Here is a 25,314-nt window from a genome sequence, read left to right on the forward strand (position 1 = left end):
CACGAATGAACGTTCACATTGATGACAGAAAAATTTCTCCTCCGGATGTTTGTTACGTAAATGTTCGATTAGAGTTTTTTCCGACAAAAATTTACGATTACAATAGTTACAGTCGATTTTTTCATTTACACTGATATTGTGTGTGGAATGTAGACGACGATGACCGGATAGGGCAGTTAACTTTTCAAAACGCCTAGGGCAATCGGGACATTTATAACCACCTGGAGGTGGTTTTTCATTGTCGGGATCTTTTGATTGATGATTTTCTTTGTGAATTTTTAGATAACTTGCGGTGGAAAAGCGTGCCTTACATATATCACATTCGTGTTTTTTATGTGTGGCATGTACACGACTGTGACGCTGAAGGCGTGATATGCGATCGTAGACTTTGCCACACACGTCACAGGTATAACGCCAATTGCGTCGATTTTTGTCATTTGCTCTGTAAAATATTTTAATTATTTTTTACTATTATTTTAAAAAGTGTGTGTTATTTTAAATGTCCCTACTTTTCAACAACCGGTTCTCCTTCTTCTTCCATAGAATTGTTTTGTCCAGCTTCGAGTTTTTGTTTTTTTGTGGCTGGATATCCATCATCTTCGTCCTCATCATCATCGTCATCACTGTAAAATGAAATAAGCAATTTAATTTAAATTTTAGATTACTACTCTGGTCCTGAATCTGCAAGATTTTTGTTTAAATTTTCCGATTTTTTTATAAATTAAAAAAAAATCCATTTCATGTGTATTTTGCCCTGTATTGAAGATATTCATTATTAAACTTACTTCAATTCAGACCAATTATTAATTTCCATCTCCTCTTCCTGTTGCTGCTGCTGTTGTTGCTGGGTGGCTTCATCTTCAGCCTCAACTGTATCTTTTTCGATTTGTTCCTCTTCTATTGTCTCTGCTATTAATTCATGTATATCCACCTCGATTTCATCTTCATTTACCAATTCTCCTTCCAGGCTATTGACATTATTATCATCAACTTCTTCTGAGGCGGTAGTAGTGTTCGAGTTGTGCTCATCAACTGCCGCATGTTCTTGCATATGAGCTTGGTAAATTTGTTCATTGACAAATTTTCGTTTACAAATGTCACAATTAATAAAAGTACGGACTTTTGACTTGGAGCAGCTATGAGATTCTAAACTCGTCAAACTATCAAACTTCTCACTACAATTTGTGCAGAAATGTTTAATGTTCGATCTGAAACGAATTTAAAGAAATCAAATGGATTTTTTTTGCATGCAGCCGCTGTTGGAACTTACATTGGAGGTGTATCCGTGGCCAAGACATCTATATACTCTTCTTCCTTCGCAATACTAAAAGAAAAAATATACAAATTTCTATTACAATTCATAATTTAGATTTTCAATTTAATTACTTACATTGTTTCCATTTTCTCCACCACAATCTCCTGCTCCCCCTCCACCTGATCTCGACTATGACCATTATCCTCATATACAATTTCAATTTTCATATCCTCTTTATCAACCTCCACCTTTTCTTCGACCACGGCTTCGGTTGTCACCACTGTTTCTATAACCACCTGCGGTGTTTCGATATTCTCCTCCGACGTTGTAACCAAATTCCTTAGCTGATTGTCAGCATCTATACACAACTGTTGAAATCGATAGCATTGCAACAATTTCTCCAAACATTCCTCACATATGAATTGCGATATCTCCGATTGTCTTTCGGCTTCCATAATACGTATTTGTGGCACAATTATATTAATCATTTCCATAATGCTCATACACTCATCGATATAATCGCATATTTGATAATAACGACTTTCTGGATCCAGGCAGGTTCGGCAAATTGTTATATGTTCAGACATTTTGGAAAAGCAAGCTGTGGAAAAGATGCCTCAAAGAGCTTCTCCTATTGCAAACAAAACAGTAAACAGATGTTATAGGGTTTGCTAGATCGAGAGTTGAACAACAATGCTGTAGGCTAAACCAATAAAGGAATTTGTTTGCAACAAATGATAGGGCGCACAAAATCGATAATGAAACGAAAAGGTTATGAATGGGAATGAAACGAAATAACAGGGTAATTCATGATATTAAATAAAATTTCTATAATGAATAAATGATAGATTACGCATGAGAAACATGACCCAAGTGGAAAAGAAGCCTCAAAGAGCTCCTCCTAATGCAAACAAGACAGTAAACAGATGTTTTAGGGTTTGCTATATCGAAACTTGAACAACAATGTTGTAGGTTAAAGCAATAAATAGATTACCAACGGTAATGAAGGGGAATGAAACGAAATAACAGGGTAACTCATGATAATAAATAAATTTTCTATATTGGACTATTTAAATAACTGATAGATCACGAATGGAAACATAACCCCAAATGGGAGGGGGAAAATGAAAAAAAAAATGAACATATTTAATAAAAAATATATTTTTTAGTTAATTTATGTAATATTATATAGGAATAGAACAATTATAAGTACAAATATACAAGGTGAACCTTTTGAGGTAAACAACAAAAAGCAACTCTGAATGTAGAGACTTGTTTCGTCCAGACAAGACAGAAAATAATTGATTTTGTAGATGTAAGAAAATATAAAAACTTTTTAACTATTTCAGAAGTCCCTTGATCATTTTGAAAATATTAAAGAATTTTTAAAAATATCTCCAAAATCCCAGAAATAGGTGTGCCTTTGTGGGGTTGCTATAACTAAAAGTGGAATTATGTTGATCAGTTTTGGTAGGCAGTTTTGTTATCTTGTGAGGGTTTCTAATTACAAATTTCAGGAAATTTGACAGACAGGGAACACTTGGGAGGAGCTTGGCAAGGCAGGTGTGTTAATAAATATGAATAGCATCGGAAATATCTTAAAACAATCTTGAAAACTGGAGTACATCTGAGTGAGAGCTATACGAAAACATGGATTAATTTTAATAATTGTTGGTAGACAGTTATTATATGTTATGAAACTTATTATAAATATACTATATATTATTACATATTATTTATATATTATATATTATAAAACTCAATTCAAAATCCAACTTAAAATTACGTATAGCTCGTGTTTGAGTGTCTAGATTCCCATTTATTTTACTGATTTAATATTCTGCATAATATTTAGATTAGTTTTCTTTTAATTTGAACTAGTAATAGTTTATTGCACTTTATTGCACAGATTTTCTGCTGGCGACATTCTATTCAGCATTTTTTGCTATCGCAATCTAACAACATCTCAATATAATATATTACATACATATATGCGATGATAGCAATTTCAATACTTTGCATATTTTTCCAAAACAGATTATGGAACATTTTTTTTAACTATAAAAACTCATAGCATACAAACGAAATGTATTCAGTTCACTTGTGGTTTCAGCTGAATTAATTAAATCTTAAAATAAAAAAGAAATGAAATTCTTGGCTGTTGCAGTTTTGTTGTTTTTGGTGGCCCAGGTAAATCATATGATAATAATTATTATTATTCATTTTTATTTACAATAAAATTTTTAATTTCCTTTACAGTGCTATGGGGATGCCAATGAATGGAAACACGTAAGTTTGACCCTTCCCAACTCTTTTCGTCACTTATTCTATAAGAACAAAATACAATATGAAATGTTTTTCTTTACAGCAAAATCAAAGAAACTCCTGGGAACATCACAATTCAAATGCTGTTCAAACATTTAATAAGAAAATTTCCCAACGTATAGCTGGCTCCCAAACTATCAGTGAAAATCCCCAATACAAGGAGAGAATTATGCAAATTGCCGAAGAGAAATTGGAAAAATGTAAAACTGTCAGTGATAATGAGGATTATGATAGACACTGTGTTGGTCGTGCCATTGGTCAAATGATGCAATTCATTGGCCATTTGGAAAATAACCACAGACGCCATTCATCGTCACAAGAACGTCACAATCAATGGAATGATTCTTCGGAAAATTGAAAAGGAACCAAAAAAATGAAAGGAGGACAATGATAAATGAAATGAAGGAACGAATTTGATAAACTATATACTAGTTTCCCATAATTTTTATATATATGTTTTTATTTTTTTAATTCAAATAAATAAAATTTTTATAAAAACTATTTTTTTAATTTTATTAGAATGTAGAATAATTACAATTAATAATTACGTTCCTGATATATTTTTTTGTCGCTGCTTCTCTAAATAATGTGCTAAAATATATTGAGCAAAACATGGAAAGTTTCAAATTTATTTTGGATTAGAGGGAGGGTTGATGTGATGCTGGTAAGCAAAAAAATTAACCCAAGCTTTGAACAGAGTTCCTCCGTAGGAAAGGAACCTCTCATCTCTGCTGCAGCTTCGGGTGATTAATGAAATTCTTCACTGGTGCGGTCGTGTATTCCAACCCTGTTGCATTTATTATTTCGAAGGAAAATAGTTAACAGATATACACCGCAGGGAAGAACACTCTCACCTCTGCTCCAGCCTTCATTAATGAAATTCTTCACTGACAAGGTGTGCAATGAGGCCCAAGAAATAAGAATATGGCGGCCCTCAAACTATGAAGATTCCTTATTATATGCCCTCAATTTTCAGTTTTCAAGATATAAATCCATGAATAACAATAATGCAACTCTGTAGGTAGTGGCTTCTAACGTAAAATATAAAAAAATGTGTTTATTTGACATTTTTCAACACACGAGATTTACACTCAGGGCTAAGAAAGTACTGGGTCTTGAGCTTACCTACAAGTTCGATAGCCACGGTAGTGTTTTCTAAGCTGAAATCTTCGCGATTCGCGATAAAAAGTTCGGATGCAGAGATTGTTGAACCGTTGACTATCTTTGTGGATAGTCAGGCGTCTTTTAAAGCATTCAAATCCTGTAACATCAAGTCTGAGGTTGTCCTCGAATGTAGAGCAGTTTTGGAAACACTAACAGCTATCGACTGTGCTGGGTATCAGGACACTGTGACATCATAGGTAATGAAAAAGCAGACGAACTGGCTACACCAAGATCTCAATCCATAAATCTAGCAATCGATGACTCAATCAAACCACCCATCTGTCACCTTTTCCCAAACATTGAGACGTTCTTCGACCAAAGATCCAATCAACTTTGGCACAACAAACCTAGGTGCAATATGTCAAGATCTATCTGGCCGTCTCACTGTTGAACCTGAGCAAAGCAGAAATAAGAGTAATGACAGGAATCATTACTGGTCATTACAATATCAGGGCCTTTACCAGTAAGTGGGACCATGATGTTATCGATTACTGCAGACTCTGTGATGACGAGGAGGAGACGGAGACAATTGACTATCTCCTGTGTCGCTGTTCAGTTCTGGTCTACAGATGGCACAGATTAGTGGGTGCTCACTTTCCACCGAGTCTTAGTTTCTTCCCAACAACTGAAACCTAAAGTGGTTGGGAAAGTGCAACCTTGACACGTAATATATCTCCTGTCCGATATCTATAGTCATCGATACTATTTCAAACTTACCTTGTTACATTTTTCTGTAAGCTTCTCATCTCTCTAGGGGGATAACTTCTCTCCCCTATAGATCTCTCCCTATCTCTTTCTATTCGTGGTTGATCACAATGGACCTGACGGTCTCAGAATGCTACAGCCACATAAGTGACTGCACATCCCCAAACCTAACCTAGCCTTGATCATGTTTTTAAATAGATGACTTTGATGACAGATCTATTTCTATAGATAACAGATAGAGGACATAAATTTTATAGATGACAGACAGTTAAAAGAGCTTATTGTCCTCCAAAAAAAGGACGTATGGTCAACTTACCTAACCTCAAACCTATCTTCTCGATAAACATTCTCTCTTTCCGCATTCGATTTCCCTTTTTGTCTTCTCCTGAATGGTCTCTGGGTAAGGCGTAACCTAACCTATTCCTCTAAAAATATATATTTTTAATTCTGGCCGAGTTTTTATAAATATAGATGACAACGATGACAAATAATAGAATAGAAATTTGGCATAGCGTACTGAATTGAGTGTGTAATCGTGTGTGCTAAGTTTCGCGAAAATCGAATCAGCATAAATATTAGTTCCATAAAACCAGATTTCAGATTTAATTTCAATATTTTTAACTTATATTTTCTTAATTCATAATCTGATTTGGAATATTTTTTTTTTTTCAAAAAAAAAAAATTGCTTTGAAAATTCTTAAAAAATATATAAAATTAAATTAATAATTAATAAGCCTAAAACTATGAATACTCTCTCTTTTTTTGAAAAATATCTTCTTAACCTAACAACCACCAACCATATCGATGGCAGGAGATGATGTATGATGATTGGAATTTGTTATGGATAAAAGTAATTGATTGCTATTTGTATGGAGATTTGCATTGGATTGATGGTGAGATTGTTGTTGCTGGTGTTGTTGTTGTTCTTCTCCTTCTCCTCTTCCCAATAAATCATGTTGTATTTGTTGTTCAAATTGTTTTTGTTCGTTATGTTGAGCTTCTTCTTCTTGTTTTCCCTGGGGATCATTACAGCTTTCTTGTGTCGTCTGCTGTATTCGTAATTGTTGAGAATTTTTATAATGTTCCGATATATGTTGACGTAATTCCGATTGATATTTAAATGCCATGGGACATTCGGTGCACATATAGGTATTTTCACCCACATGAGTTCTCAGATGTTTGGTTAGGTCACCACTCTCGGCATAGGCACGATCACAGTATTTACATTTATAGGGTTTCTCACCGGTATGGGTGCGCATGTGTCGCCTCAGATGATAGATTATGGCAAAACTATAATATAAAAATAATTATTTTTATACAAAAAAGTATATCCTCCCCCTCCCTCCCAATAACTTACGTCATATTACATTGATCACATTTAAATGGCCTCTCACCCGAATGTAGCAGCTTATGTTTCTGCAGAGAATATGACCGGGTAAACCTTGAACCACATATATCACAAACATGCGGCTTGGCATTTGTGTGTGTCGATGTGTGTTTACACAAATCCGAACGACAATTAAACCTACTGGGACACTCAGGACATTGATATTTCTTTAAGCCAAAATGCCGTTCCATATGCTGCCTTAAATTACTGGCACTCCTAAAAGTTTTACCACATTGTGGACATAGATATGGTGATTCGCCACTATGCGTACGCATATGTTCCTTAAGCGTGTTCGTGTACCCAAATTCCTTTTCACAAATAAGACAAACCAAATTCTTATTACCCTTATGACGATTCAAATGTTCCACCAGATGGGCATGCAGTACAAATGTCTTATCACATTGATCGCATTTGTGTTTCTCCACTTCGGGATGTTTATTGGTAATGTGTTCGGTCAACGAACGCACAGACATAAAATTACGCTGGCATACCGTACAAGGGTAATTAACTTCGGTGGTATTGCGTGTGTGAATTTGACGGTGGGCCGACAGTGATGCTTGTTTCTCAAAACGCCGAGGGCAGTCGGGACATTTGAAACCATCCGGTCGGGTTTGCATCATAAATGCCGTGGAATTTTCATTTTCATGTTGTATCATATGGATCCGAAGGAGATTGGGTGTTACAAAACGATATTTACATATTTTACAGGCATATGGCCGCTCCATGGAATGTACCGGCATGTGACGTTTCAAACGATATGGACGATCAAATAGTTTACCACAAATATTGCAGGGGAAATTACCATTGCGACGATTGCGGGTGTTGGGTCTGAAAGGCGCATTAAATTCATTTATATTTGTAAAGTAAACAAATTCTATTCCTTAACATACTTTTCCACTTCTCCAATACCTGTGTCCACAAAATCCAAATCTGTGTTATATTTCGGTTTACTGCGGTCTTCTTTTCCCAAGGAGTCATCATCATCGTCCCTACAAACAAATTTATTTAAGTTTTTGATTATATTTTCCTCCTCCAACTTACTCCGTATCATCATATTCCCCCTCCTGATCAAACCATTCATCATTGGCCTCATCATCATCGCAATCTTCCAGTGTATCGAATATTTGTGGTGTAATTTCAATTTCATGTTTGACATTATAATCATCATCATCATCCGCATTCGTTGTACATTTTTCCCTCAGCTTGCCCTCAGCCTCAATTTCTTTCTCCACTCCATTGCCCCCCTCTTCACCATCGGCGTCTCCTTCTTCCTTAATTTTATTTAATCTACCCTTAGGACGACCTCTTTTCTTGGCATTTGGATTGTGACTAACCATATGCTGGGTAAGTGATAATTTTTTCCAAAATATTTTTGGACATTCTGGACAGGGATATTCTTCGCCCTTTGATTCAGCGAAAATTTCCTTATGATTCAATTGCATGTGGGTGCGATAGGTTTTCTCCTTGGCAAAACTATATTTACAAATGTCACAGGGAAAGGCGCGATTTAGGTCATGTACGGCACTGTGTCTTTGCAGGCCATAGGGACGATTAAAGATTTTTCCGCACAAAGTACAGGGGTAGGTGGTGGTGCCGTTGGTTTCATCGTTTGCAACACCTTGAGATTTTCGCCTTGTTCTAAAGGGGAAAAAATAATATTTTTAATTAGCCAACTTAAGAAAATATGCAAATATGAAGTTACTTTGCGGATCTTTTGGATTTTCTTAATTTTCTTTGCTTCAGTACCGAGAGTTTTTCATTGCTGAAATGAAGGAAAAAAATCGATTAAATAAAAAAAAACTTTAAATCCCGATTTTAACTCACCTGGAATCTGTATCACTATTATCTCGATCTTCACTACCACCACCCTCATCCGAGACTCCACCACCAACCTCATCTCCTTCCTCCACATCATCCCATTCATTATCCGATTTTAGACTCAATTCCAATTTCCCGGGATTTATTTCACACTCATAATTCTCATTATCTTCAACTTCTTGTTTCAATTTCAAATCATCACCGTCTCCCGTCAATGGGTCATTTAAAACATTTTCCAATTCCTGGTCCACTTCCCCCTCCCCTTTCTCAGCTCTTCCAGCTGCAAGGCATACCGCCAACAATCGCCTATTGGATTCTATACACAACTGCTGAAAACGATGGCTGGTTAGCAATTTATCGTAACATTCCTGACACACCAACTGCGGGAACTTATGCGGTTCCTTTTCCGCCTCCTTCTCCTCCTTTATCTTAATTTGTGGTACAATATCATCCAACATGTCCATGATACGAGTTTCCTCCTCCTCAATGTAGTGGCAAAGTTGAAAGAATTTTTCCTTTTCATTTTCACACAGGCAAGTTCGGCACTTGCTCCGATCTGCCTCAGGCATGGCAATTAAACGACTTGTAGAGCTAACACCAAATCCGGCCAATTTCGATCCTGGAATGTTTATAAGACCAAGGAATTAATTACAATGCCGTCATTTTCAAAATTACCGGCGTTCTCTTTTAATTTCGTCGGCGTTGCGGAATTAGACGAAATAGGTCTCAAAACGTAACTGATAAAGCATAATCAAAACAAATATAATTGTGGGGATACCCGGGATTCCCAGGTCGAAATTCGGAAGAAAGTCGATATTAATGGAACTGTTTTATCGACAAAAAAATTACAGCTGGTGTTGAGTTCCCACTAAGTAGCAGTATAAGAAGAAGACAAGCTGGATATCGGCTATCAGATATCGGCACTATTGTGAATTATGGATATTGTTTTCAAATAGTTTCCACTTGGGCCTCTAATGGGCAAATCATCTGTTTTATCCTGCAAATTAGAGTTCCTGTTCCTGTGGCCAACAAAAACAAAAATATTTCGGACTGCGAAATGCTCCCTCCCCAACTAAATAAATGTCGCACATGCCTCAACGGAAATCCGAAATATTATCAGCTATACGATTACATTGAAGAGGAGGATGATGGGATTCAAATTCAGGATATGTTGGATGCTTTTGTACCACAAATAAAAATTAAACAACAGGAAACGTTGGTACTCCCACAACAAATTTGTCAGGAATGTGTTAATAAATTACTCATTGGTCATAGATTTCAACAGCTATGTATAGAATCGAATAAACAACTGTTGACATATTTCAATTCTAATGGGACAGAAGAAAATAATGAAAAAGGATTGCTTGAGGTTGTGGATCCCCTAACGGTGGAAACGGAATGTTTGGACACAAAACCAGATATTGGGAATGATGAAAATGATAATATAATTCTTGAAGAATTGAATATCAAATCAGACATAGAATGGAGGGAGGATAATGGCGGACAAAGTTCTGATGCGGAAGATAGGTAATTTATTAAAATAAAAATTAAAATTTTAAAATCGATGTAAAATATATTTTTTATTTCATAGGTCGCCAAAGAAGGACAGCAAATTAAATCCATCTCTCACCTGCAATGTTTGTGGTAAACTATTTTCGCGATTATTTAATTTGCACAGGCATGTCAAAATACACACAAAACGTGATGGAGAAGACCAACAAGTTAGGAAGGCTGGGAAAAAGAATCGAAAATCCGAAAACAGTATTCAGAGGGATACGACTAAGGCTAGAGAAGATAATATGAAGGGGAGTGTTGCAAATTGCGATGGCAGTTTGTTCGACTTGAGTCTAGAGAAAAATTCTGGACCACAGCGGAATTCTCTTGATATTAATGTAAAGCAAGAAATTTTTGAAAATTCAGGTGAAGACGTGGAATTGATTGTCGATGGCAATGAATCAGGGTAAGTCTATTCAAACCATTCAAATGTTATATAGGTTGAGGATTAGTCATTTTGTGGATACAATATTGAATAACATGTTCTGTTTTAATATATTAGAATTAAATTTTTACAGGATATACAACTCCACATTTGAAAAATCCTTTTTAATACGTGTAGCTAGATTGTTGAAATTTACCGGTTAAAACATTTTCTCACTCGAATAATGCTTTTCCACAAAGCTTTGATGAACCTAGCATTAATGGAGGTATTTGTAGAATTTTCTGACACATTAAATATTTTTTGTTTGGATGGCTTGTTTGCTACGTATTTATTTGCGTGTAATCCAATTTTTACCTTTCTTTTGTATACATTGTTTGCTCTTCTGGTCAATTTTTGCAAATTTTTCATTTGTGTGATAGTTAAGGCTGGGGAGCCAATTATATAAGTAAGCATTTTTTTGATATTTATGTATTATTATTAGTTATTAGGACATTAACATTGTTAATACTATTTTTGGCCTTGACCTATGTATTATTGAATGGATAAATAAATAAATAAAAAATAAAAAATAAAAAGTAAACTTAACTTAAAAAATATATTGTTTATCCAATTTTCTATTTCATATACATATAGCATTTACAGATTTCTGTTGTTTGGTGACAAATGTTGAAATTTAGTATAAAACATTTTCTCCTTTGACATCTCTCCACTAAATTGATGTAGTATTGGAGATTTCGAGAAAATTTGAAAACCCTCCAAACTTAACCTACAAATATTTGTATATTCAATTTGTATTTGCCAATTTCGTGGGTATATATAGCATTTACAGTTTTCTGTTGTTCGGTGACCCACATCGAAATTAAGTGTAGATTATTTTCTCCATTAACATCAAACCTTTAAGATGACCTATTACAAAAGATTTCGATAAAATTCGAAAAGTGTCTGAAAATAAGCAATAATTTTTTATATCCAATTTGAATTTTCCTATTTCGTGTTTATATATAGCATTTACAGATTTCTGTTGTTCGGTGACCCATACTGAAATTTAGTGTAAATTATTTTTCCATTAACATAAAACCTCTGAAACGACTTTTTATTAGAGATTTCGACCAAATTAAAAAAAAACAACTTAACCTACAAATATTCGTGGGAATACATAGCATTTACAGATTTCCGTTGTTCGGTGACCCATACTGAAATTAAGTGTAGAATAATTTCTTCTTTGATATCTCTATACTAAATTCATAAAATATTGAAGATTTCGACATAAAAAAACATACAAACTTAACCTATAAATATTTTCACACCCGATTTGGATTGCATATTTCTTTGGTATATATACCACTTACAGGTTTCTATTGTTCGTAAACCCATAATGAAATATTATGGAGAATATATTCCGCATTGACAATATGTCCCTAAAATTAAGTATAAGGGGTCAAAAGATACAAATTAAAAAAAGAATACAATATAATTGGTGTAAGTCAAGTTTTTCTTTTATATAATCCAGGTTCCCTTGGATATTTTATATATAAATTTTATACATAAATTGTTATTTAATATACTATTTCTTTTAGGGTCGGTGACCAAAACGCTTTGAGACTATCCAATCACCGAGCACAAATAACCAAAGCCGTTGGAAATACTAAAGAAACAAATTACCCCTGCCCAATATGTCAACATAATTTTATGTCCTTAAGGTCACTTACGGCACATGTTAAAAATAAACATCCTGAACGGGAACCACATACGTGTAATCAATGTAATAAAAAATTCGTTATACATACCCACTTATTGGAACATTTACAACGTCATACAATCGATAGGAGGAAATGCGTTTGCAGCATTTGTGACAAGGTACTCAGCCACAAACATTCTCTAAAGGAACATATGCGTATACATAGCGGTGAGAAACCATATCTATGCCCCCAGTGTGGTAAAGCATTTAAGGCCTCCACCAAACTGAAGGAACACATGGAACGTCATTTGGGTGAAAAGAAATACCGCTGCCCCCAATGTCCAAATCGTTTTAATTGTCGTTCGGATGTTAAGAAACATTTGGTGTCACATGGCAGTGCCAAGCCTCATGTTTGTGACATTTGTGATTCGTGCTATACCAAATCGTCGACTTTGAAGAAACACAAAATGAAGCATTCGGGAGAGAAGCCACATGTGTGTGAACAATGTGGCATGGGGTACGTGGTAAACAATTTCTGAAATAACACCGAATTTTAAATTTAATTATTTAACCCATACCGGCGAGAAACCCTATAAATGCCAATTTTGTGATCGTGCCTTTGCCCAGAATGGTGATTTAAATAAACATCTGCGTACCCATGTCGGTGAGAATACCTATATGTGTTCGCAATGTCCCATGGCATTTAAATATCATTCGGAATTACGTCAACATCAAATGGAACATTATGAAAATTAGTCAACATCAACAACAGACTGACATTGGATCGGTTGGGACTTGAAGAGAATCGGCAAAAGGAATATCACAAGCAATTGCAGAATAATTTTGAAAAACAATAATTACCACTAATTTGGTATGGACAGCGGAAATGAGGCTATCTTTGAATGTGCAGGTCGAGGGGTCCACAATTCCGACCACTAATTACCCCAAGGTTCTAGAGGTCACATTCGATAGCCTATACAAGTCGTCCGCGCATGCCACAGCTATTTGCGACAAAGTCAGGAGCAGAAACAAGGTTCTCAAGTCGCTAGCCGGCAGCGCTGTGACAAGGAAACCTTGTTAACGACTTATAAGGCAATAGGCCGGTCTGTGGTAAACTATGTGTGGTCCGCTAACGTTAGTGCAACGCAGTGGAAAAATCTTCAATCCTGCCAAAATGCCGCCCTGAGGACTGCAACAGGGTGTCTCCCCATGACTCCAATAGACCACTTGCAACACAACAAGATGTTGTCGATGCAATACTTGCTTGGGTGTTATAGGAGCAGCCATCCGAACCGCTACCTAATGGATAGGCACCCACCACCCAGGCATGTAAGGAAGGATCTCCATGATCTGGAGAGAGAGGTCCAGAGATACAAAAGGGAGCCTCTAGATCAACAGGCCTATCAAGCAGGATTGAACAGTATTCACACGGACGCAGTTGAGGAAGCAGTTCAAGAATATCGTGTGAATACCATCCTCGATGACCATCCGCCTGAGATAGCCGCAGAAGAGCAGCATATCAGTGGTCTTGGCACAGCTGAGATCTGGATGGTGTAGCCGCCTCAATTCGTATTGGGCACGGATTGATGCCCCATCTTCTCTCTGGACTCAACCTGTACAAGTCGCAGCCTTTCTGAATTTGGAGTTAGAGGCAGAACCAGATTAAGACAAATTGGAAATACACAGCAGTACTAGCTGCTACAACAACAACAACTAATTTGGTATTTTGAATACTCATGTGGCAGAAAATCTCCCAAACAAAAATTATCGATATTGGTTTACTTTTTCAGATAGGTTCCATACAATGATGCTCCCGATTATTCGGTATTTTAGGCAAATTTTTCAAGCGAATAAGCTGTAATTTGGTATTTTTGGTTTCTTATTGGGTAACAAATCTACCTATCAAAAATTATCTACATCGGCCTACTTATTCAGATAGACCCCATATAATGCCCTAACCTAACCTAAAATATAACTATTTGCTGAAGATGCGATCCTATGATGAACAGAAATCCGTAGCAGAAAGGTCCATGTGCCTGGGATTAATATATTTTCGAGGTATATTTTTAAAAATTTTCCACCAGTAAACAAAAGGTCAGTCCCTATATACGAGTATATATACCATTTTTATATTTATTATTTTTTGTATTAATAAATTTAAAAATAATTGTACATTTTTTTCTTATAATAAATAATATTACACTGTTCCAGAACCTTTAAGAATCTACTATTAAACGATTTTTTTTGGGATTTCTCTTTTTTAAAATTTGAATACTTTTTACCAGTTGTTTTGTACGGGCGGAACAGACGACCAAATATTCGACATTTGGTGGCTTAAGTTTTGTTCAACATTTTCGGCAGGCAATTGTTGCTCTACAACATTATCCACTTGCTGCTGTTGTTGTTGCTGCATTTCCTGCTGCTGTTGCATTTGTATTTTTTTAAAATGCTCCTCGGCCACATGTTGACGCAATTCGGCTCTATATTTAAATGCCATGGGACACTCGTCGCATTTGTATATATTCTCACCCACATGCGTTCGCAAATGTTTGTTTAGATCACCACACTGGGCAAAGGCCCGGTCACAGTATTGACATTTGTAGGGTTTCTCGCCGGTATGGGTGCGAATATGCCGGCGCAAATGGCCTGAGATAGAAAAACTAAGGAAAAAAAATATAAAATCTGTTTCGGGTTTTTATTTCTGTTTTGAAACTCACCTCATATCACACCGATCACAGGTAAATCGTTTAATACCGTCATGTTTGGCCAGTTTGTGATCCCTTAAACTCTGCGCTAGGGAATAGCGCAAACCACAAATATCACAAACATGATTGCGAAGATTTTTGTGCCGCCGGCTGTGTTTATACAAATCGACACGACACTTAAAACGACACGGACATTCGGGGCAGGCGTATTTCTTCTCATCGGTATGACGTTCCATATGCTGTCTGAAACTGCTTGCCGTGCTTAGTTTTTTACCACATTCCTTGCATCGGAATCTTTCGGCCACACTGTGTGTACGCATATGATCGCCGAGGGAAGATTTACAGGCCAGGACCTTATCGCAGATGATGCAGACACAATTCTGACTGCCACGATGCCGATACAAATGCTCCTGCAGCAGAGCATTCAAAACGAAAGTTTTATCGCATTGATCACATTTGAATTTTTCCATTTCGGGATGATCTTTCGCAATGTGTTGGGTTAGGGCTACTATGGTCGTGAATTGACGTTGACAGTTTTTACACGGATACTGACCCAGATATTTGTGACGTTTCTCGGCCTCTGCGGATTCGGTATTTTTACGCTTGTGTGCTTGCCAACGATGAGCACATAGGGATGTTCGGCTCTCGAAGCATCTTGTACAATTCGGGCATTGAAATCCTTCGCTTGGTGGTGATGGTTGACTATCCGGATTGGTATGTTTTAGCATGTGATGTTTAAGACGTGATTCAGTTAAAAATCGATATGTACATAGTGTGCATGCATATGGTCTCTCCATGGAATGCAGTGGCTTGTGTCGTTCTAAACGATATGGACTAAAGAGAAATTTACCGCAAACATCACAAGGATAACGACCTTTTTCATTGGCTCGCAGGGGTCTGAAAGAAGGAATTAAAGATTAATTTCCTACATTTTTCGAATTATGCCAAAATTTCCTAGAATAATTCATTTTAGAGAACAAGTTCCAAAGGAGTGCATATTCTACACTGAATTTCACTATAGGTCTACAAACAAATGATATCTGTAGGCCTAATATATACCCTACAAAAATAAAATAAAAAATATGGGTACAAATTGCATTTTTAGGTTAATTCCCTACATTTTTCGAATTATGTCAAAATTTCCTAGAATACTTCATTTTAGAGAAGTGGACCCAATGGAGAACATATTCTATACAAAATTGCACTATAGGTCTTCTCACAAATGAAATCTGTAGGTGTTATATATACCCGAGAAAAATTATTTTAAATTGGGTACAAAATGCATTTTTAGGTTACTTTCCTATATTTTCCGAATTATGTCAAAATTTCCTAAAATACTTCATTTTAGAGAAGTCGACCCAATGGAGAACATATTCTACACTCAATTTCGCTATAAATCTCCGAACAAATTAAATCTGTAGGTGTTATATATATCCTACAAAAATTATTTTTAAATTGGGTACAAAATGAATTTTTAGAATATTTAATTTTAGAGAAGTGGACCCAATGGAGAACATATTCTACACAAAATTGCACTATAGGTCTCTGAAGAAATGAAATCTGTAGGTGTTATATATATACCCTACAAAAATTAATTTCAAATTGGGTATGCACACTTTTTGGGTTATTTGTTAAGCTTAAAAGATTCAAGTCCATATCTCGCAATTCAATATCGAGGATTGATGTCAATGGAAAAAATATTCTACATAAAATTTCACTAGATGTCACCGAATATAAGAATTCAATAGGTGTTATATATACCAGGGAAATATCGATTCCAAATTGTGTATCATTTTTTTTTCAAATTATACAAATCTTGACGAAAATTTTTGTTCTTACTTTTCAATTGCTCCAATGCCAGTATCAACAAAATCAACATATGTTTCGTCATCATCATCATCCTCACCACTGTGAAAAAATTGTAAATTATTAATTTTTATTGTCCATGTTCCCAAAAACCCGCAAACTTACTCATCCTCCTGATTATCTTCTTCTCTATTGCGATTGTTGTTCTTTGATACTAAATCTTTTTTAGTTCCCGGTTTAGTAGCTTCTGGCTCGACATCTTTCACCTGTATATTATGTTGAGCAAACATATGACGACAATAACGTTCCTTTGTATCAAATCGACATTTACAATGGCCACATACAAATGGGAAAGTTGGATCATGCAACAACAAGAAATGTCTTTCCAAATTATAGTTACTCGCAAATAGTTTTTGGCATTCTTTGCATTTGAATATTTTCTGTTCCCTGGTCTTGCGACGTTTTTTCTTAGTAAATGGTCTGAGAGGGGAAAGAAAATATGAATATTTAATTTGTTTTCATTTTAAAGAGAAATAGTTACAACTTACTTGACTTCACTAGATGATTCCATTATAGTATTTTCCTCTTTTTCCATTGTCCAGACATTTTCAGTTTCTTTTTTAATATCAATATTACCACCATGACTATCCTCTGTAACAGTGGCGGCGGCCGCCTCTGCTAAATTATGGCTTTTAGAGTGCAGCACAAGTGATGACTTTTCCCAAAAAGTTTTTGGACATTTGGGACATTGAAATTGATGTGATGTTTCACTGTGAATCAACAACATGTGACGACGATACATTTTCTCCAAATCAAACCTGTAGGTACACAATCCACAGGGATATGGGGCAGTTGGATCATGCATTTTGCCATGTCGGCGTAAACTGTTTGCACTACTAAAGCTGCGGGAGCATACCGTACAGACGTGTGCACTGGAACTCGCTGCGGCTGCTGGTGGTGTGCTTTGAGTGTTCGCCGCGATAACATCTTGATTCAGAGTTGTGGAATTTTCATTACTGGCTGCCTGCCAATCAGTATCTAATTTTATATTCATTACATCCGGGGCCATATCATTTTCGTGGTTATCATTCTCCTGCTGTTGCACCTCCTCCTCCAAATCTTGTTTTATTATAAAAGTTGTTCCATATTCCGTGGGCTCCAAGTGTGTCTCCGGAATAATCACCACATCGCCAGCCCGCAATTTGTTATTTGATTCTATACACAATTGATGGAAACGATGACAGTCGATTAACTTATCATAACAATCCTGACAGATTTGTTGGCATAGTTGAGATTCGATTTTAATTTTCAATTGTGGCAAGATTGTATCTAAAATATCCAAAATATTGGAATTCTCTTGCTCAATATAGGTGTCAAGATGGTAATATGATTGGTTTTTATTTTCACCGAGACATGTACGGCATTTTGTGACATCGGGCGGAGGCATTTTGGATTTGTGGAATAGGGGTTTGTTGCGAAATATTGTATGGTTGCCTGCAACAAATCTGAAACGAAATTTACAGTATAAAACGTCGAAATATTTTTCTAAAAAGGAAATATTATTTACCTTGTGAATTATCACGATGAGCTCCTTGAAGCTCATAAATTATCCTTCCAGACGTGCAATGTAAATCACTTACCAATAAAACCGATCTAATTTAAAAACGTTCCACTTGCAACGATAACAGAGAGCAAGGATAAAATGGCAATTTTCACTGTTATTTATAGCATCTAAACATTTTTGGTATTCGGTGACCCATAGTGAAATTTTATGTTGAAAATTTTCTCCATTGAGACCGCTAACCAATATTGAAGGTTTATGGACATATTTATAAGGTATCCTTTCATGTCTCTTCAACGTGTGGAACGTGTTTGAATTTGGTTTGCAAGCGAAAACTTAAATTAAAAACGTTCCACTTGCATGTATGTTTTGGTTAATTAGCCCGTCTTCCAGGCTGTCCTCTTATTCGGTCATCTATAGTGAAATTTTATGTAGAATATTTTCTCCATTTAGACCACTAGACAATATTGGAGTTATATGGAAAATTTTGGCGAGGTTTTTTTTCTCATCTCTTTAACGTGTGGAACGTTTTTAAATTTGGTTGCAGCATTCGACAAGTGTTTGGATCTTTCTTCCAGGCTGCCCGAATTAATAAATTCCATATTAATCCTTGTTTCTAATAATTAAAACTTATCACCAATTGTGAATTATACAGATCAGCTGCCGTGTTCCCAATAACAAAATGCCACTCAACTGCAGGACATGTTTAAGTGAAGATATTAAATACGATCTCAAGGACTACATAGAGGAATACAATGTAATGGAAATGTTAAATGCAATTGTACCACAAATCAATATTACCATCAATGGCGGCGATAAGTTATCCACAGCCATTTGTCAAATGTGCTCGGATAAGCTATTGACTGGCTATAGATTTCAATTGCTTTGCATTGAAACAGATCAACAACACTGGCGTTTGTTTGCGAAGGATGTAGGACAAGACAAACCCATATGTGATCCTTTAATGGAGAATTACATGAAAGTGGAAGGAGATATAAATGAACCGACGGCAGGGGAGGTTTCAATTAAATACGAGAATTACTCACCGGAACATGTTGAAGTTGGATTTATGAACAGTGAAACAAGGTATGGTATTCAAACATAAAACTTAAGCGGCCAATTTTTATAATTCAGAAAAATGTACTTTCTTACCATATAGTCCAAACATATCCACGCCATCAAAATGCAAAACAAAGCACAAAAACAAGGAAGCTTTTGTATATACAGATGTGGACAATGGGTTTTCAAATCAAGTTCCAGAACAAATTCTAATGTCAGAGGAACTTATGGAAGAGCCCTGGGAGAGCATAATGGATTCGCTGTATGTATACAATTATTAGCATTCTTCTCAGATGGATTTTGTTATGATTCAAAAATGTACCAAAAATAACCTAAAAAATATTAATCGAATTTGAATTTGACATTTCCTTGGAAAATATAACAGCTGCAGATTTCTTTTGTTCGGCGACCCATAGTGAAATTTGATGTAGAATATTTCTTCCATTTACATAATCCTTCTCAGATGGAGTTTTCTAGGAGATTTTGTTGTAATTCAAAAAAATGTTCAAAACATAACCTAAAAATATTTTAATCGAATTTGAATTTGATATTTCCCTGGAAAATATTATATCTGCAGATTTCTTTTGTTCGGCGACCTATAGTGAAATTTTATGTAGAGTATATTTTCCATTAACACCAACCTTCTAAAATAATTTATTATTAGAGATTTTGACCTAATTCGAAAAAGATGCACTAGTTATTTTACTATATTTTATTTTAATTTCTTGTATTTATTTTTAGATCTAATAACAAATATAAAGATGATTGTTTTCAAGAAGATGAAATACCATCATCGCCAAATTCAGTTACTAATGATGATTTCCAATGTTCCATCTGCTTAGAGTATTTTGAAACCGCTGAACTGCTAAAATACCACGAAACAGTGCATAAGAAAATCACAAAGAAATTAATTTGTGAATTTTGCCAACATGCATTCGAATCGCTGCGTCCACTGGTAAACCACATTAAGGCAACACATCCCATGTCCGAGAAACATTCCTGCAACGAATGCAATCAAACTTTCATTGCAAAACAACAATTAAAAAATCACCTAAGACAACAACATAAAAAACAACAACTAATTTGTGAAATTTGTAATAAAGATTATAAATATGAAAGTGCATTGGAAAAACATATGCTCAGCCATAATGACACAAAAACCTATCTCTGCCCCCAGTGTGGTAAAACATTTCGTAATTCAGCTAATTTAAGAGAACATCTAACCCGGCACACAACTGAGGCTAGCTGTGCATGTGATGAATGTCCGAAAATATTTAAATGTCGTGCCGATCTAAGTAAACACAAGGCAACACATAAAAATATCAAACGTCATGAATGTGAGATATGTGGAATGCGGTTTTTACGATCCTATTCCCTGGTGGAACATAAACGTTTACATACCGGTGAAAGGCCGTATAAATGTGATGGATGTGATAAGACGTTTGCAATTTCATATAATCTGAAAATGCATATGCGTACCCATACCGGAGAGAAACCATATAAATGTAATTACTGTGATAAGGCCTTTGCCGGTGGTGGTGATTTAACGCGACACTTGAAGACACATTTGGGAGCTAAAACATATTCGTGCGATAATTGTCCCGAGACATTTCAATATCATTCGGAGTTGCGTGAACATCAATTGGAACATTTTCGAAATAATACGAATTTAGAGGAAAGTAATGCAATTGAAGGGTGTTGTGTAAAGGAAGAGGAAAATGTTGTATAAATGAAAAAAAGTAAAAAATAAAAATGTCTCTTTTTTATAAAAACACCTCTTGTTGAGGCTGCAGAAAAACTATTTATTTTATGAATATTTGATGTTCGATGACCCCTAGTGAATTTTAATGTAGAACATTTTTCCCTTTGACAGCATGGGTCATATAGAAGTTTGGGGGAACAAATTATATACATTTGAAAACAAGTAAAATGAGTAGTGCAAATAATTTCTTCACTATGTATACCGAAGTTCCTATGGAGAATTTATATTAAAATTGTCATTTAATGTTACGAGATGTTCGGAGGGCCATAGTGGAATTTAATTTAGAACATTTTTCCCATTGATAATGTGGCTCAAAATTGAATATTAAATGGACAAATGACATGAATTTGTAAAGTTATTAAAATAATGGTTTGGATTTCTTCTAAAATATAAGTTTATGTTCCCTTGGAGTTTGTATATATAAATTTGTCATCTAATGTGTATGTGATGTACGGAGAACCATAGTGGAATTTAATTTAGAACATTTTTCTCTTTGACATCATACCCAAAAAATTAAGTACAGGGGTCAAATGTCATAAAAATGAAAACAAAAACGACAAACAATTATAACCTAAAAATCATTTTTTTTTAAATAAACTCCGTTGTGATATAGAAATTGAAACGGAACTCAGGGATAATGTCTATGGCCTTTGGAATAACCTGATTCAAATTAATAAACCTTTCCCTACTGCATTACCATTGCATATATTTACCGCTTTTCATGGCAAAACATTTCTAAGGGAAGGTCGATAAAACAGTTACCGACCAGCTGTTAAATGTGTATAAACAAAAAAAAATTGCAAATAGAATTTTGCCCAATTCAGGATTAGGCAAAAATCCTTTTTCAATTATTAGGACAAAATGTTCTTAAATTTAAAAACTCAGCACTGTCGCACCTGTATGCATCCCGACATCAAATTCCATTTAAATGATAAAATCGCTGAAAATACAATTCTGGAAATGTTAAATTCGATTGTACCGCAAATAAAAATTGGGGAAAATAATACAATATTTTCACAACATCTATGCCAGAATTGTGCTGATAGCCTTGTGACGGGATATAAATTCCAACAACAATGTATAGAAAATGATTTGCAGTGGAGGATGAAATGGGAAAAGGATTTAAGAAGAAAGGGGAACTCCCCACCAGGGGATCCATTGATGACAGAGGATGATATGAAGTTGGAAAATGCGGAAGGGGATAGTGGTGAAGTCCTTGATAAGGTAGATGTTTTAATAAAATGTGATATGGATATAGTGGATAATGGTGAATATGCCGCTGCAGATGACAGTGATACAGATTCAAGGTAGTTTTGGAAAAAAATGATAAATCAATTATTTATATAAAAAAATTATAATTTATAAAACTTCTTCTGAATCTTTCAGCAATGAAAAATTAAGCGTATTGAAAGAACGGGAAATGCGCCTCACAAAAAGGTAAATTTGTTTGATAATATTCGGTGGATATTGAAACAAATATTTTTATTTGCCAATTTAGGCCCTGTATTAGATCTAGTCTAATTTATACCTATGAAGGTTGCAATAAACCCGCAAAATCTACAGGACCTCACAGAAGTCGGCGGAAGATTAAAGGCAAAGAAAAAACTCTATTAAAAGAGGAGGTACCAACAGAAAATATATCAGATTCAGGTCAAACTACTATTATAACCGACGAATCTAATAACGAAAACTGTAGCGATTCAAGGCAGATATTGGATTTTAAGATGTAAGTATTATTATTTTAGAAGTATGATAGTGTGGACAGATCAATTATCTCAAAAGAACACAGTAACTTCCAAAAAATACACCTAAAATATGGGCCTTTGTGGAGAACTATTAGAAAACTGATCATTTTTGGCAGGCAGTTGTGTTACACAAAGAGGACACCCGATATCAAATTTCATAGAATTTGATTTGAAAATCTCAGAAATATCCTCAAAAAGCTTGAAATTCGGAATGACTTTATGGGGCAGCTATACGCAAACATAGACCTATGTTGATAATTTTTGGTAGACTGGTGTGTTACTCAATGAGAACTCCTAATACCAAATTTCAGAAAATTTGATTTGAAAATCTCAGTAATATCCTGAAAAAGCTTGAAATTAGGAATGATTTTGTGGGGCAGCTATATAGAATCGTAGACCTAAGTGGATAATTTTTGGTAGATTGGTGTGTTACTCAATGAGAACTCCTGATACCAAATTTCAGAAAATTTGGTTTGAAAATCTCAGAAATATCCTCAAAAATCTTGAAATAGGGGGGTTACCTTGTGAGAGAGCTATAACAAAAAATGGACCTATGTTAATAATTTTTGGTAAGCAGTTGTGTAACTCTATTAGAACTCCCGTAACCAATTTTCAGAAAATTTGATTTGAAAATCTCAAAAATATTGGGTCAGCTATACGAAAACGTGGACCTATGTTGATAATTTTTGGTAGGCTGGTGTGTTACTCAAAGAGAACTCCTGATACCAAATTACAGTCAATTTAGTTGATAAATGCGAGAAATATCCTCAAAAATCTTGAAATAGGGGGGTTACATTGTGTGCGGCCGATAACAAAACATGGTCCAATGTTGATAATTTTTGGTAGGTTGGTGTGTTACTCAACGAGATCTCGTGATATCAAATTACAGCCAATTTAGTTAATAAATGTAAGAAATATCAAAAATATAAAAATAGGGGGTATATCTGTGCATAGGGGTATATACAAATAAATATCAAATTGAAACTCTAATAATAATGTTGTCCTTTTTTCCAGACCCCCAGTCAATAATAATGTAGCAAATGAAAACAAATTCCCCTGCGAAATGTGTGATATGGTATTTGAGGAAAACCTAACCTTAAAGCGTCACCTTAACACCCATTCAAAAACTAAACCCCATCGATGTGATATTTGTAAGCGAAATTTTTCCTCGGCCAAATATTTAAATAATCATCAAAGTAAAAGACACAAGGATTCCGATAGAACGGATTTTACCTGTTCCAATTGTTCGGAACACTTTGAAAACATAACCTTATTAAAAGAACATCGTAGAATACATAAAACGCCCTCCGAAGATATAATCTGTGAGGTGTGTGAGTATAAATTTGAATCTATACGATCGTTGATGCGACACATCAAAATCGAACATCCCAAGACTGAAAAACTGAAATGTGAAAAATGCAGCGAATCGTTTCTTATACGACAGCACTTGAATAAACACCTCAAGCAACGGCATAAAAAGAAACCACTATTCTGTGAAATATGTGAACGCGACTTTAAATATAAAAGTTCGCTGGAGAAACATATGCGTAGCCATAACGGAGAACGCCCCTATTTGTGTCCACAGTGTGGCAAAACATTTCGTAGTTCAAGTAATTTAAGTGAACACATGACACGACATGCCGGACAGGCCACCTATCCATGTCCTGAATGTCCACGGCGATTTAAATGCGGGTCCGACTTGCGGAAACATCGTGCAACGCATACAAATTTTAAACCGCATATATGTGATATCTGTGGATTTCGTTTCTCGCGAGCCTATTCGCTGTTGGAACACAAGCGATTGCACACGGGCGAGAGACCGCATAAATGTGAACAGTGTCAGAAATCGTTTGCGATTTTATATCATTTGAAACGGCACATGCGTACCCATACCGGAGAGAAACCCTACAAATGTAAATACTGTAATAAAGCCTATGCTGTGGGTGGAGATTTGACCAAACATCTGCGTATCCATTTGGGCGAAAAGACCTATTTGTGTAATGAATGTCCAATGGCATTTAAATATAATTCGGAATTGCGTAAACATTTGATAGAACATTTTAAAGGGGCAATAAATCGGGACGATGGAGGAGAAAGTGAAGCAAAAGGAAAGAAAGGGGAAGAACATGAAGAAGAAAACCTAGAGGAAAAGAAAAATAATGCCAAAGCGGAAATGAAAGATGAAAACTAAAAATGTCTAACGATTATTAAGGCGGAACTAATGTATAGAATTCTAGTCATTTAGTCTATAGTCTGAATCTGGTCGATTTTTTTTTTTAATTTTTTACTCAAAATCTAATAAAAGTAACAAAAATGTGTGTTTTAAATCCAATTGGGTTATAAATGTGTGGAATATCCTAAACCAACCTAAAATTGGAAGTACCCTTATGTGGTAGCTAGATCTA

General features: G+C 35.3%; 2 protein-coding genes across 2 annotated transcripts; one reads left to right on the plus strand and one right to left on the minus strand.

The window, feature by feature from the left end:
* Nucleotides 1-13: 13 nt before the first annotated feature.
* LOC133334024 (zinc finger and BTB domain-containing protein 41-like) lies at nt 14-1,842 on the minus strand. The gene is made up of 6 exons (XM_061542323.1): nt 1,391-1,842; nt 1,271-1,324; nt 786-1,208; nt 510-623; nt 96-442; nt 14-36 (listed from the first exon to the last, which is right to left on the minus strand). Exons 1-6 carry the CDS (start codon nt 1,840-1,842, stop codon nt 14-16), a joined length of 1,413 nt encoding a protein of 470 aa, XP_061398307.1.
* A 10,641-nt stretch (nt 1,843-12,483) lies between these two features.
* On the plus strand, nt 12,484-25,100 carry LOC133334025 (zinc finger protein 184-like). The gene is made up of 8 exons (XM_061542324.1): nt 12,484-12,795; nt 18,999-19,429; nt 19,503-19,664; nt 20,144-20,412; nt 20,506-21,104; nt 22,197-22,471; nt 22,551-22,601; nt 23,924-25,100. The coding sequence occupies exons 1-8, from the start codon at nt 12,484-12,486 to the stop codon at nt 25,098-25,100; spliced, it is 3,276 nt and encodes a 1,091-aa protein (XP_061398308.1).
* The last annotated feature ends 214 nt before the right edge of the window (nt 25,101-25,314 follow it).

The sequence above is a fragment of the Musca vetustissima genome, unplaced genomic scaffold (genome assembly GCF_032173495.1).
Source record: "Musca vetustissima isolate MV318-11 ecotype Yass unplaced genomic scaffold, APGP_CSIRO_Mvet_v1 utg2072, whole genome shotgun sequence".
Lineage (NCBI taxonomy): Eukaryota > Metazoa > Arthropoda > Insecta > Diptera > Muscidae > Musca > Musca vetustissima.

Excerpts from the sequence above, each read along its gene's own strand:
- LOC133334024 (XM_061542323.1), bottom strand. The coding sequence starts at position 1,842 with ATGTCTGAACATATAACAATTTGCCGAACCTGCCTGGATCCAGAAAGT. Across the intron at positions 443-509 it reads GGAGAACCGGTTGTTGAAAA|AGCAAATGACAAAAATCGAC; the intron begins GTAGGGACATTT and ends AATATTTTACAG. Across the intron at positions 37-95 it reads CGACTGTAACTATTGTAATC|AAATTTTTCTGTCATCAATG; the intron begins GTAAATTTTTGT and ends CATCCGGAGGAG.
- LOC133334025 (XM_061542324.1), top strand. The coding sequence starts at position 12,484 with ATGCGTATACATAGCGGTGAGAAACCATATCTATGCCCCCAGTGTGGT. Across the intron at positions 20,413-20,505 it reads GAAACATTCCTGCAACGAAT|ATTATAAATATGAAAGTGCA; the intron begins GCAATCAAACTT and ends TTTGTAATAAAG. Across the intron at positions 22,602-23,923 it reads GAAATGCGCCTCACAAAAAG|ACCCCCAGTCAATAATAATG; the intron begins GTAAATTTGTTT and ends CCTTTTTTCCAG.